The 15,384-nt window shown below is 39.7% G+C and overlaps 1 protein-coding gene across 4 annotated transcripts in view; it reads right to left on the bottom strand.

Annotated features, from left to right (window-relative positions):
• Positions 1-4,074: 4,074 nt before the first annotated feature.
• LOC6584515 (dorsal-ventral patterning protein tolloid) overlaps positions 4,075-15,384 on the bottom strand; it is a 107,372-nt gene continuing 96,062 nt past the window's right edge. For 3 of the 4 annotated variants that reach the window (XM_044009070.1, XM_044009072.1, XM_044009074.1), the window contains 3 exons: positions 12,501-12,583; positions 11,659-11,943; positions 4,075-9,800 (listed from right to left, as the gene is read on the bottom strand). In XM_044009070.1, the coding sequence (XP_043865005.1) occupies positions 9,032-9,800; positions 11,659-11,943; positions 12,501-12,583 (1,137 nt within the window). In that variant the 3' untranslated portion in view covers positions 4,075-9,031. Of the gene's footprint in view, positions 9,801-11,658; positions 11,944-12,500; positions 12,584-15,350 lie in introns of those variants that run through there. The other variant, XM_032732235.2, reaches the window with a different exon arrangement.

The raw sequence follows: 15,384 nt of genomic DNA, 5'->3' as shown, positions 1-15,384 counted from the left end.
TCATATATTTCCTTCAAAACAATAATTTTCAGATGCGATGCACAATTTCTGCCAAATCTTGTTCAGCTCCTGCTTCAATATTGCCTTCATCTACTCGATCATATATACATATACAGTAGAGTCCGGTTAAAACGACTCCGTTTATAACGTTCGTCTTGTTAACAATAATTCGATGTCTTAGCTAGTTCCCACAAACTTATCTAGGAGGGTATAACGACGTAAAATCGTCAGTCCCTTGAGCGTCGTTATAACCGGAATCTACTGTATATATATTTTGTCATCCTCAAAGTAATCCTCTTCAGATTTGATCCATAATATTTGCTTAAGTTACTACAACTCTTTTTCAGCTCGTCCTTCGTTTCTGTGTCTTCTGTCTTCATCTTTCGAGCTCTTGATTTCTCTCTATCTATTTCGGGAATAGGAAAAACTTACTCTGGTCTTTGGTCTGTTTTTAGCCAAAAATTTGCTGCTTCGCTTTTCGCTTTTATTTTTGATGTAGAAAACTGTAATGCATTGCAAAATTCTCTTTTAAATATACTAACTCACCTCAAGCCAAGAACTCCTTAGGTCACTCCTTAGCTCTACTTTTGGCACACTTTGCATAGAAGTTTTTAGCTAGATTGGAAATCTTTCGGTAAAACAAAAAATAAAAGAGTAATCATGTTGATCAATATTTACCCGAACAAAGACAAACCATCAATAGATATATGAAATCGTTGCTTTGTGGGCTCCTGAATGGAGGGCATTACGTAGTCGGGCGCTGTGTGGCTCTAGGACTTTCCCTAAAGCTCTTAAAGAGCGCTCTCGCTCCCTCTCCTTTGACCGGCAGAGCTCTTAAAACGCGAACAATATTCATTAGTCCGCATGCTTGGGCTGCTATGGCCAGCCATAAAGTGTTTGGCCAGCCAATCCCGTTGCTGACCGCTTGCCATCTCGCTCGATGGCTCGACGGCTCAACTGGCGGACACTTATTAGCGTCGAGTACATCAATCATCGGCTTGTTTTAATTTTAAAAAATCGCACGCTGTTCAGCGTCGTTCGCCCGGTGGGGGCGACCGACCAGGGGCGGGGGTGGTGGTGTGCCCAAGTTTTTAGCACTTAATTAAATGCCAAACCGAGCGACCGAGCAACCGTCCGCCCACCCGTCGGGCGACGCGTCGACGTTGCATAAAATCCCGCCCACTGTGCGACATGTGCTGCTATCTCTTTCCAGCACAAGCTCGTCCCGGCATGCGTGTGCGTGAGTGTGCATGGGAAATTTCCGAGTCGTAAGGAAATTATTGTATCATGCTTAAAGAGCGCCATTTTCTTTTGCTCACTTCAATTCCCTCTCTCACTCTCGCTCTCTCTCTCACTCTCGCTCTCTCTCTCTCTCTCTCACACCCTTAAGCTTTTGCCTTGTGGGTGGGACTGGGTGGTGCAGCGCCCGTTTGTAGTGGGTAAATGGGCGTCTCTCTCAATCTCCCTCTCTCCCTCTTTTCAGCCCATTCCCTCCCCCCTCTCCCCATCCATGCTTATACTGCGCACAAGATTGATCTGTTTAATAAGCAGCCTTAAAATTCTTATTATTAAAAGTGTAAGCCAGTTTTAATCCGCTTTTACATCCGCCATGGAAATATTTGTATACAAATTCGTTGAGCCAGCCACCTGAAGCTCGTCAAAATTATGAACTTGGCTTTGCCGCAGGCAGCGGCCAGGCGCCTTGAGCCATAAAAAAAAGTTCAATAAAAAATAATTACATTTTGTTGGCTTACCTCAAAAGAACTTGCCATGATATGAAGTGAGATAGTCCGCCTCAAATTTTATATTGAATTCGTTTTCCATTTTAATTGGCTTTAAGCTAGTTGTGGATGGAAGTATGAGTGTGAAGCGTATGAGTGCAAAATATTTTTAATTCTTTTTATATTTTATTAATATTTTTTATTTTGGCATTTTTGAGTTATATATTTTTTTAAAATTTACTTAATATTTATTTTTAATATTATTATTATTGACATATATTTTAATTATCAATATTTTTGATGGTAAGTATTATTTTTTAAATTTACATATAAATATTTTTTTTTACTAAATATTTCGTTACTGAAGTATTTTATTTATATTTGTTTCTATATTCCCAATTGTTGCCAAACAAAAATTTGTTTGATTTATGTTAAGATTCCAGTGAAATATTTTGTTTTCAAATTTGGAATTATTTCCTCCCATAATGTGAGATTTTATCTCTTGTATTGACTGCATAATGCTCTGAAATTTCTATATAAATACCATAATTTTGATCTGCACAAATATACATATATGTGTGATAAATTTATTTATTTTTATACTTTTTCTTTTTTTGATTCGAGAATGCATTCGAAAATAATACGTGAGCAAATTATTGTATTAATAATGAGCTCTAAGGGGAATTTACTTACATATGAAAATTACATAGTTTTTTAATGCTCTAAGTCTTATTGTCAATTAAGTATAGTAAAATTCGGCTCCGCTTATAGCGTCCGTGCGGGTATTGCGACGAAAATTCTGGTCCCCAGACAAAACTTAAACGATATATGTAATATGATACGTTTTTTATTTAATTTTTCGCTTTATCTTTTGCCACTGAATATGTTGCGCCACAATGTTTAGCAACAATGTTGCAGCTGTTGATTTGCAAATTTCCCACTTGGGAATTGCTAATTTCTGTTGCCTACTTTTAGCTGTTGCCTACTTTTAAGCAGCAGCGCCAACTAAGCAAGAAATGTGTAATCTATGAATGTGACGGCTATTAAAGGCGTGACAGATAGAAATGATGGCGTAGAGCAGGATATATACAAAATTCATACAACATAGAGCTTTAAGTTGGATCTGAAACAGCTGTTGGGTTTGTAGATATACATATGTATAGGTATGTACTCGCACTTGTGAGCTATGAGCTTACAACTTTTCTAAGCACATCCTGTCAATCGCGAGAACTCAACGTAAAAGAAAATTCTATTCAGACAAAAGTCCTATTCTTACATCAATGTGGATTTTGTATGACAGGCAGTATAACAGTATGACAGGAAATCTTATTCGTTAAGCTAAATGCCAAAAAGGACAATCGCAGGCTTAGCCAAGACACACACTCTCGCACGCTCTTAAACTACCCGCTTCTCTTTTAACGAAAACACCTTGAAAATTTCCCTTTCATCGAGAGAAATCTCTTTTGACGAAACTCGCATTTAACCGTTTAGCACATAGTAAAGACACAAACCAAAAAGATGAACTCATTGTGTTTGCCAAGCTTCACTTCGGCTGTTGTTAAGAGAGCTTTCGAGCCTTAACGACTTTATGAAAATAAAGCGCGCTCAGAAGAGGAAACGGAAATGAGAAAAGCCCAAGCTGAGAAGCTTCCCCGAAGTCAGCTGCGAGTAGGGTATGACGTAGTGCAGTTACGCCCCGTGTGAATAAAAATCTCTCATGCATCCCAAAATTAAATTTCAAGTTTAGCTTCTTTTGCACAATGAAATTTCTTTTTTATTATTTTGTCGCATTCGACTATTTTTATTTTTTATTTTACACATTTATTTCTTTTTTTTTTTTTCTTCTTTTTTTCTTTTTTGCACACATAAAATTTGGCTTACTTAAACTAAATTATTTTTATGATCTCATTATAAACTTTTGTTATCCGCTCAGTTTCGTTTAAATTTTTATTTTTATCGCGCCAATTAACTTTAGTTTACACACAATGCAGTCGTTAGTTGTTAATGCGTGTTAATGCTAGTCAAAAAAAAAAAAAAATTATTACATCCATACATATATGTAGAGTATATACATGTATATGTATATATAATATATGTATATTTATTTATTACTTTATTTAGACAGCTTTTTTATTTTAACATCTAGTAAAAATTGTAATAGTAGTTGTTTTTTTTCCTATCTTTTTTGATATACTTAAAGTATATCTTGCGCTGTTAAAAAAAAAAAAAAATATATTATACAAAAAACTTGTTATTCATTTATTTATGTATGGCTTAACTAGTTAGACAATTACGAGTAAAATACTTGTAATATCCATTTTATTGTAGTAAAATCGATAAATTTGCATTATTCATATTTCTTCTTTTTTTTTATTTTTATTTTTTATTTTGTTCTTGACATTTATAGTTCGTTTTCGACTTATATATATACACAATTTGGCTAAGAATCCAATCGGCTTAGGCTAAAAGAAAAATATCGATATCTTAATATGTGTTGTATGTGTGTGTGTGAACTCAATAGCCAAAGCTAGGCTTCCATTTCAGCTGAAGTTAAACTTTATTGAAATTACATTAGCTATGAGTAGTCGAGCCTAAAGATTCAATAACAAACACATACAGAGCTCAAAGCAAATAAATTTGTGAGTGACTGCGGCACAGTTAACCAAAACAGTTAAGGAGAGCTCTAGCCGGGTGTGCCCGACCAGTTGATACCCTGCACCACATGCCGAGCTGCTGTTCCAAATACATATGTACTTTAGCTTACATCTGCGAATGCATAAACAAAATCACACGCACACTAATGCAGATGTAATTAATTTTATTTTCAAATTTAATTATAAAATAACAAATAAATTATTAAATATACAATTTTCCGTGAGGACTCGAACACGCGTCTATGGCCAAACGTCAGCTGTCATTTTAAACGTCGCCTCTACGCACACCGTCATTCCGGGAAAACAATGCAAAGCCAAGGCTAAAGCAGCAGCTTAAGTATGTTTGAAAGGGTTAGTCTATGCCATTTTATACATAGAACATTACACAAAGCGTTCAACCATTTGCATAGCTGTGTGTGTGTGTGTCTGTGTGCGTGTGAGTGCGTTGACATGGCTGGAGCAAGAGCATATGCCTGTCGCTAAATTGACTAAACATTTTCTTAAATAACTTCTGAGTTTTTGTACGGATTACGATGAAATTCTCAACACAGAAAGCTGAAACTAATATATAATGCAATGCGAATATTGAAATTTTCAAAATAGTGAATATCTTACAGTTAGGCTCTATGCGCAATGTATTGTTGTACAATGTATTGTACATACAAAACTTGTTGAATATTCAAAAGAAGCAGAATTCAACAGAGTATTGCTATAGGTATTTTTGTTGATCTCCTGAAAATTGAAGGAGGTATGGATGATATCCACATGGACAGTTGAAGCTTCATTCTCTAGCTGCAGAGACATACGAATAGACATAGTGGACTCGGCTGTAGAGCCAAACAAGATATATAGTACTTTCTGGTATTGCAACCATAAATTCAGCTCATTTTCACAGAGTTCAACGAAGAACTAGATACAATCTCAGCTTAGTTGGTAGTAAATCAATATATATATATATATATATATATTATATATGTATATCATATAAAAGTCGACTAAAGTCAGACCATGTTCAAGTTAGGTGATGAGCGTCATCGATTTGAATCTCTTATCGCTCGCTTCTGGGCCTCTGGTCGCTGCGCATTCAACTGAAAGCGAAAAAAGTTAACAATTCAATATAATGAACCGGCATGTTTTTGGTTGAATTGTATTTTTCATTGCACGGCCAACGGGCTGCGTGCTTTTTTCGCCACCAACTTTGAGCAGAATTCTCATATTTTTAATGACTTTTGCGGTTGTCGGAGAATACAAAATTTAATTTGACGCCGGGCTCTTGTAATGTGTCCAACTGTCTCTGGCTTTGAGCTGGGTCATCTTTTATGTGCATCTACAAGTTGTCGCCTGCTGCTGCTGCCGCTGCTGCTGCTGCTGCTGCTGCTTTAGCCTCTGCTCTCAGTGGCGGCATTGACTGTGGCCAGCTAACGTCTAACCGTTTGTAATCAGCCTTTAATCCTGCTAATGACTCCTGCTTCAAATTGCAAGGCTGCATGACAAGCGCATCATGTGGAGAGTAATGAGCGGTTTTTGCCATTGCCATTGCCATTGCCATCGCAATTGACATCGGCCACGCCCCATTTGTGCCACTTGCCCCACCTGCCTCACACTTTGACCGCTTGCCAATCGGCTGCCCGTTGCCTTCTATTTTACTCTTCTTCAGCTCATCATCATCATTGCCCGTGTCGTTCCTCCTCGTTCAATTCAATCAATCAAATTGCTTGGCATTTTTAGCTTAGTACCATTCCCACGCAGCCACGCCCCCTTACGCCACCGCTCACTCAGACATCTCACACTTGTCTCTGTCAGCATGCGTCAGTCCATTCCAAATATTCTAAACTTTTCGCTTTTATCCAAATTACAACAAAAAATTTACAAAAAAAAATAAATAAATAAATAAATAAAAAAAATACAATTAAATTGAAAAGGAATAGAAATGCGAGAAAAATTGTTAGCAAGCAACTGAATCAATCTACATTTCGATCAATCAATCCGCGATGTTAAGCATAAAGAACGGAACTAGGTAGATTTATTACTGATTTTATATATTAGAAAAGTATGAATCAGTCTTTGATTGATCAATCACTGATTCTGTATTTGAAGGTAGTAATCAAATGAATCAATCATTCATTAATCAATCGTAGATTCTATATGAAAAAACAGATAAATAGATCAATCACTGATGACGGATCAACCATTGTTTCTAGTTGTTCTGAGCTAACTCAATAAATATATTGATTAATCCCACAGTAAATACATTATTAATCATTGATTGATATCAATCATATATTTGCACATAGGAAAGTAGACAATGACAGCAATCATGGATTCACCACATGATATAATTTTTAATTAATTAATTAATTAATTAATTTTTAGCATTAAGAAAATACTCTTGATTGATTGATCAATCATTGATTCTGTGCATAAAAAAAGTTGTAAATTGGGTATATCATTGATTGACAAAAATTATCAAATTATCAAATCATCAATCATTGACTCGGTATAAGCGAAAAGTAAATGTAAATCAATCATTGATTATGCATTCATGATTGATGGGAATTAACCATTGATTGATCAATCATGGATGCGCCATACAAAGAACGCTTAAGGATTATGAAAACTTAACAAATTTCAAAACATTTTACATTCTCCATTCATTTTATACACCAACATTTTAGCTTAATTTTAAAGTTCTTAAATATATCATTATGTCAGTTGATTATTTTTAGCATGAACTGTAAGTTAGTAAATCGTGCAGATATAATCTACATATTTTATATCTGTAATTGCAAAATCTAATTCGAAAATAAACATATTTATTTACACTTATTGCATGAAATACTTAAGAACTCTATTTATTTCTTGGAACACCCGAATAGGAAATGAAACTCGAAATTGCGAAAATGTTTTTTTTTTTTTTTTTTTTTTTTGAGATTGGTGAAAACGAAACTTGTTTAACGAAATTGAATTTCGGAACACGTTCAACTGGTAGTTCTTTTTTTATGTGTATTTTTCGGGTTCACAATCGGGGCAGAGGGTAAGAGGAAGAAAAAGCCATTGAACGCCAACGCAATATGGTGACCGTGCTAATTGTGAGTTGACAGTTTTCCGCGCCAGATGGGAGTGAAAAACGGAAAAACGTGCAAACAGACACCGAGTGGGCAAAAAAAGGACAGGGAGAGGGAAGGAAGAGGGGGGGGTGGTGACAACTCCACTTGAACGCCGGCCGAGCAGTTGGAGCTGTGTCAAAGATGATTGTGCGTCAAAAAATGAATTCTGAACGCAGTCAGATAATCAAATTGACGTTGAGATATTTGAGTATGTCCATTTACACACAGGGCACTCGTTCTGTTCCGGGGGGGTGCGTGACAGACACAGTGGTTGCGAGAGCGAGGGCGGCAGGTGGGTGGGAAAAACAATTTAATAAAATCATTAAAGCAGCTGGGAAAGCGAGGGGCCCAAGCGAACGTGCGACGAATGTGCTGAAAATCACTTAAAAACTATTTTCACGCAAATTGCTTCAGTGCCATTTGATAGGTAACCGAGGCAGCTAGACAAGAGAGGAAGCAGGGGGAGAAAGGGCGTGAGCAGGAGTGGGGCTGGGGGTAACGTGCTGCTGCTGCTGCTGCTGCTGCTTGCACGTGCACGTGATGGATGGACTGCGTCTGACCCATTCGCTGGCAACATTCGCCATTCGTCTCCCTGTCACGTTCGTCATGCATGTAAATGAAGAAGTTCCCGGATCGGGCATGCTGGCCGCAAGTCAAGCAACAGGATTCGGACTGCTCTGTGGCCACGCAGATGGCACGAGGAGGGCAGGGCGGAGGCAGCGCCGAGAGCCAAAGAGAGCGACGCTCAAAATGTCCAAATGGTGGTCAGCGCTCGCAGTTGTCGCTGTCTCTTCTGCTGCTCCGGCTCCTGCTACTCCTGCTGCTGCTGCTCCTGCTGCTGCTCCTGCTGTCGTTGTACTTTGGCAAATGTTGTTGTCGAGCGTCTGCTTAGTGTCTGCACGTTTAGTTGAACATTGGTCGGAACAGCAGCGCCTATTTGGCTATATATGTATATATATATATATATGTATATATATGTGAGTGTGGACATGTACACGGCTCTGCATTCAAGTGCATTCAGTGCCTGTTCCTACGCTCGACAGCAAAGAGGCTGCGCTTAAATAGGGATAAATTAAAGAAAAGGGAGCGGGTGAAATTTCCCAACCACCAACCCAGCGCCCATTGGAAAAAGCCAGGCTAGGCAAATTAACATTACCTGGCTTTAAAGCCAAAAATACAATTGAATGCGACATTGTGTTCCGGCCGGAAAAGTGGCGTTTGCTTTTGCGTTTGCGTTTGCTATTCGTTTGCCTGATTGCGCCACGCCGTCTCCATGTCCGCGTTCATGTTCGCCTCCGTGTCCGTGTCCTAGTCCGAGTCCGAGTCCGAGTCCGCATCCGTGTCTGTGTCTGTGTCTGCGTCCGTGTGCATGTCCGTGTCGTGTCAACGGCGTCGCTGTTGCTGTGGTTAATATGCCAGCCATTGTGCCATGCTTCTGTTCCTTGTTGTTGTTGTTGTTGTTGTTGCTGTTGCTGATGCTCATGGCTGTTGCAGTTGCAGTTGCTGTTGCTGTTGCTGTTGTTGCTGATTGGCGTGCAATCCTTAAATGTCAATGGGACGTCATGATAATCACGTCTGGCGCTGAATTCCGTATGTCAATGAACACTTTCGACTCCTCATTCTTCTGCTGCTTGCCGACGCCGCCGCCGACGCCGACGCCGCTGCCGCCACTGCCCTTGCTGGGCAGCACCGTCGTTTGGCCCTGCAGCTGGGCGTGGCCCTTCGGCAGTCGCGTAGCAACGCTGGGAGCTTGCTGCTGTTGCTGCTGCTGCTGCTGCAGCTGCATCTGCATCTGGTGCTGCAGCTGCTGCTGCTGATGCTGGTGCGCAGGATGCGAATGATGCGTGCGCTGCGGCAACTGCTGCTGCTGCTGCTGCTGCTGCTGGTGCTGATGATGATGATGGCAGATCTCTTGCGGCTTCACGGCGGAGGCCACTATTACGCCATAATGCGACCGCTGCCCGCTGCCGCTGCCGACGCCGACGCCGACGCCGCTGTGCCGCTCCTCCAGCTCGATGGACTCGTGTTGTGACGGCGCACGTGGCAGGTGCATCTGACTGCGACGCGTCAGTGTGCCCAGATGCGCTGCCGCCGCTGCTGCTACTGACGGCGGCGGAGGCGTGGCCACCGGTAGCGACGGCGACACGGCCATCAGGCCCGGCGCCGCAGCCTGCTCGTATCCGAATGTGGAAAAGAAGCGCGGCGGTGGCGGCGGCATCACAGCGCCAGCCACGCTCCCTCCGCCCAGCGATGACGAGCCGGACTTCTGTCTCATTAGAGTGGCAACGGCGCTGGGGCTGTTCGCGAACAGCGACTCCCTGCGGGGCAGAAGGTGTAAGCAAAGAGAAGTGAAACATTTCAATATTTGTCTTCCACGTTCCTTAAACAAACCCACACCCACACCCACACCCACACCCAGACCCGGACCCAGACCCACACTCACATCCACATCCACATTTATGCCCACGCGCTTAATCAAAGAGTCTGCTCCGACCCCATCATCAGCCATATGGTTCCCGCCTTTGGGGCGCTGTCGAAACTGTGAAAGTTATTTTTACTATCAGTCCGCCTCTTTCATTGTCAGTGTTATATTGGCACTGTTATACTGTGAATTTTGTACAACTAATGCTATCCTATTATTTTCATACATGGATACTATTTCACAGTTTATGTTACATGATTACTGTTATACAGTCAGTGTTATACTCTCATATCAGTCATTGTTATGCCTATCTTATAATGAATTATTCGTAGTGTACATTAGTAAGCACCTACTGTTATACAGCCGTTGTTATATGGACAGTGTTTGCAACTACTGTTATACGTCACTATTATATTGTCACCGTTGTGCTGTCATTGTTATACCTTTCTTATATTGTCTTACTGATACTGTCATTGATAAACAGTCACTGTTATACAGTCGCTACTGTTACTTTCATACTGCTATACAGTAGCTGTTATGATGTACCAGTTATAAAATTACTGTTATACTGTCAACATGATATTATCACCCTTAAACAGTCATTGCTTTACCTTCATTGTAGTGCTGTCATTAGTGTGCAGATCCTGGTAAATAGTTGCTGTTATACAAGTATTGCTTTGTAGGCATATTCTTACTGTTAACATTTCTGCGTTTACTTAATACGGTGACTGTTATATAGTCCTTGTTAAACCATCAGAATTGTGCTGTTACTGTACTGCATTCATTGTGGTATGGTTATGTTCTTAGTTTCACACATTCATGTGAAGCAGTAATTGCTAATCTGTTATCTGTCTAACCACTAATATTGCACTACGACTGTTATACTGTCACGACTATCTAGGAATTATACTACCATTGTTATTCCATCACTTTTGTATTGATTATGCTATACTGTCACAGTTACCTTGTCACTTTCATACTGGCTCTTTTATATTGTTTTTGTTATACTGTTATACTTCTATACTTCTATACTGTTATACTGTTATACTGTTATACGGTTATACTGTTATACTATTATACTGTTATACTGTCGCACTGTTATACTGTTCTACTGCTAATACTACTCATACACTCACTGCCATAATTGTCTATTTAATACAGTCACTATAAGACAATCGTTGCTATCACAGTCACTGTGATGCTGTCACTATCTTCGCATAGAGCAAGGCACATCTCTGCCGTGCGTGCTTGTGTCATCGTTGTGATTGTTAGGCAACCTCATCACCCACTCCCACGACTCTCTGCCATGGCCCGGCTCTGACTCAGCTGTGTACAAATGATTCTAGCCCAATGAAGATGCATGCAAATATAAATATTTGCATCGATTTGTGTTGTACAAGCATCGGGCGCTGTGTTTCCGGGTATTGTACAAGCTATCTTTCCCCATTGCGCCCAGGCAGCCAGGCAGCCAGGCGTCCCGGCACCCATGCGAAGCCATTTCGATACTACGTATGCGCCATGCGCTCGGTCGCATCTTTCCATCATAAGCCGCATGATGAAAACATTTTCATTGTTTTTGCTGTTTGCTCATCGTTGACTTTGCAATTTGTATGATGGCTTGGGTGCGTCTAGCGTGCTGCACATATGCTGATGATGATGACCGGGCAGGCCCAAGCACACACACAAACACACACACATATATATATATAACAATATAACATATATATATATATAACAATCCCCCATGCATTTACCTCGTTTGACAGCCCATATCACAGGCATTAACCGGTGCGGTCGCTATCGCCGCCTTTGTCATCATCTCATGCGTTGCCGTCGTTGTTGAGGACGATTCGGCGTCGTCGCCATCGATGCCGCCGCAGAGGCTCGTTTGGGTCATGTCCGGATTCCGGCGCAATATGCTGTGCTCCTTCTCTTTAAAGTCGGCCTTGCTCGGCTGCGTCGACATGGGCACAGCCTCGCGATAGTAACGATTCGAGACGTCATCGAGTATTTGCAGTGACGTCTGCGAATGCTTCTGTCTGCAATGAGTCAATCCAAAAGCCAAAATGTTCAAATCAATCAAACACCAAATCAAAGAGACCTCAATCAGCCAAAGAAATCCGCTAATGACAGATTCAGTTGAGGCGAGCAACTTCTTTCATCAGTTCGAATCGTAAAAGTTTTGCGTAAATCGAATTTATATTTGATAAATTGCATTTTTTTTTAATTTTAAACATGATGCAGCTCCATATTGTATAACAATTTGAACTATATATATACAACTACAGATATATCTATCTATCTAACAGTTTGAACAGTGTGAACTTTCAGTATTTTTATTTACATTTATTACCCGGAATTTTTATAGATTTTATTAAACATGATTGATATGATATGATATGCATATTGTATAACAATTTCATACTAGATTATATATAAATCTAGTCATTTAACTTATCCGACATTCTACTGGTCCAAGTAATTTCGAAATGCAAACTTTAAATTAAGCATGAGCAAAGTAGCTGCTGCCATAAACAGGTGCAATCTGTCTGGGCTAACGGCCAGGTAAAAATCTGGTTAAATTCAATTAACTCACCTTGATATGTTCTCGCGTGAACGCGCCTTGGAATTGCGGCCCATCTCGTCCAGCTTGCTCTCCTTGGACTCGCGTATGTGTTCCTGCAATAATTAAGAAATGGCAGAGAAATGGCCAACAAAGGTAAAAAATAAAAGATATGTTGCATGAATGAACAAGAGAGAGAGAGAGATAGCGTGATATATATATATGTATATATGAATATGAATACATATATATACGCATGTATGCATATGTTTATATATATTCAACCAATATTCAAGCATAATAAACGTAATAATAAATATTTTCAATTAATTTTGCGTATACTGAATGTTTGGACAGGACAGCGAGAGCGAGAGTGGGCGAACGGGAAACGGCCACAAAACAAAGCCTGCTCGAGTGCAGTGGCCATCGAGGTGGCAACTGGCCCCAGTCAACAGTATGCAGCAGCAGCAGCAGGAGCATCAGCAACAGCAGCAGGAGCAGCAGCAGCAGTGCACTGGGGCGTATGCGTAATATCAATTTTCAGTGGTTTCATGCTGGCAGCAACTGTCAACCGTACAGCCAAGGCAGCAATTAAGCCGTCGCCACCTGATACCCGGCTGCCGTCTGTCGGGAGACGACGCCACCCACTGAGCAGCTGCCTCAAGTTAACCCACAGTCGAAGTCATTAATACGCCGATTGTGCCCAAGGACTCACAGCAAGGAGCAGCAACACTTGAGCGTGCATAAAACGCAGCATAAATACGCAAATACTACATAATAATGAAGGCAGCAGAACGAAACGGAACGGAACCGAACCGAGCAACTGCACCACCGAATGGGATGACATGGACCACAGCAGAGCAGAGCAGAGCAGAGCAGAGCAGAGCACAAAGCAGAATCAAGTGAACAAGGCAGCCGCAGCTGCAGCAGCTGAGGTCAGGGAGGTCGGCGAGCAGCTGACCCCACTGTAGCTGGAGATGCGCTCAGCGCGAAATCTCTGAGCTCCTTGCTTAAATTGCCGCATTGTGGTCGTCGCTGTGGCTCGACCGAGCACCTCAAACTGCATTTATAATCAAATACGCAAGTCAAACATTTTATCCATTTGCCTATCCTATTCCATTTTCCCACTGTTTATTATACAATATTTCTATTTGCATTTCCATTTCCATTTTCATCTCCATCTCCACTTAGTGTCCATCATTTAAAGCCGCGTGCCACTACATCTTCAATTAGAACAACAACTTCTAGGCTATTTGCTATTGCTATGTTCTTCTTCTTCTTCTGCTATCCTTTTTATTGTTTTTTGTTTTTTAATATTAGTTCAATGAACCCTTACGAGCTTAGGAGCCTTTATGCCAGAACTAATACTTTAGTAATTGGTTTATGTTCTTTTTTTTTTTCCTCTCTAGGTTTTTCAATAATATTTACATTTACTCAATTCGATTTTGCTTAGCCTCGTAATTGGGTATCTGCTGTGCTTAAGCCTTGTTAGGGTGCTCATTATTAGATATTGCATAACTGCCTTTTTTATTTATTTTATGCCCTGAACCCATTGATGAAAATGGAAAGTCGGGCTCGTGGAAATGAATGTAAGAGGCAGTGGGAAGCGTGTCAGACCCTTAGATTCTTGAACAGGACGACGAGCTGAGTCGATTTGGATCTATTCGTCCATTTATTCGTTCGTTATTCTGTTCGCCTTATCTACCTCAAGGATCGTCTTGCTCATCCGTTTGTCTATGAACGTTTCGATCTCAGAACCTATAGGAGCTAGAGCTTTGGAATTTTTTTCTTTATCCATACTCTATATTTAATGTAGGGATCAAGTTTGATTAAGAAGTAACTAATAATTCCAATTTAATGATTATCACCTAAACACGTTATCGAAATTCAGTTCAGTTGCAGGAAAAGTTGTCAATCATCTTCTTTTCTTTATGTGGTAAATTGTTTACCACAATTTGATTTTAGAATCCTATTATTTTAAAAGTCTTTTAAATTGAAATTCAGTTTAGCAACTATAGAAAAATGCGAAAGAAACTGGCAAACTTTCAATAGAATGTGTAGATGATATTGAAAATATCCGTTAAGTCCGTTAAGTAACACATGAGTTATTAAGAAAATACATTTATCTCACGTAAGATTCGGCACCAGCTATGGAGCAGTTAAAAAAAGTTCTGATGCATCAGGGTATTTGCTAGTCGGCCACTTTAGCTTAAAACACTCTTGCTTGTTTATTATAATTCGCGTGTTATTAATACTCTGACTTGACAAGCTCAGGGGGGGTTCGCTTATTAGTTTCGTACACAAAGTAGTTTTAAGCTAGAGACTCTGTAGCTGGCAATTAGTGTTAATTGAAATATCCTAGAAGAGTCACTCAGGCGTTTCCGTCTAAACTTACTTTCACTTGAAATTTTCCGTTATTGCGTATACTTAATACAACAAAGAAAGCAAGATTTTTGTATAATTTAATTTCTTTTGTTTACTTTTTTGTTCTATTTTTTTTTCTTTATTATTATTATTTATTTATTTATTTTCATTAAATTTGTTTGATAAATGTTAACTATTCAGTTTGGAATTATCCGCTACAGCAATACGTAAATAGGAATAATTATGACACAAATGGTATGCTTGATTGTTAATTGCGGCTTCGTGTGATATCTTATATGTATCACTGGGTAAGAGCGGCAATATTTAACGTATCTATATTTATATGTAGTATATAAATTTAAATTCCATTTCTAATATGTTTTATATGAATGTCACTTAACTAAATGCAGATTGAATTTGATTCACAAAACCAAAAAACATTTTTCGAAAAACAATGCAAACATAAATGGAAATGGAAATGGAAAGAGAAATAGAAATAGATTTTGGCCACATTTGCTTTTTTTTTTTGATTGATTGACTGACAGATTGATCA

This window comes from Drosophila mojavensis, unplaced genomic scaffold, assembly GCF_018153725.1.
Source record: "Drosophila mojavensis isolate 15081-1352.22 unplaced genomic scaffold, ASM1815372v1 contig_136, whole genome shotgun sequence".
NCBI lineage: Eukaryota > Metazoa > Arthropoda > Insecta > Diptera > Drosophilidae > Drosophila > Drosophila mojavensis.
Note: the sequence above shows the minus strand (reverse complement) of the source record. Positions and strands in the feature narration are given on the sequence as shown.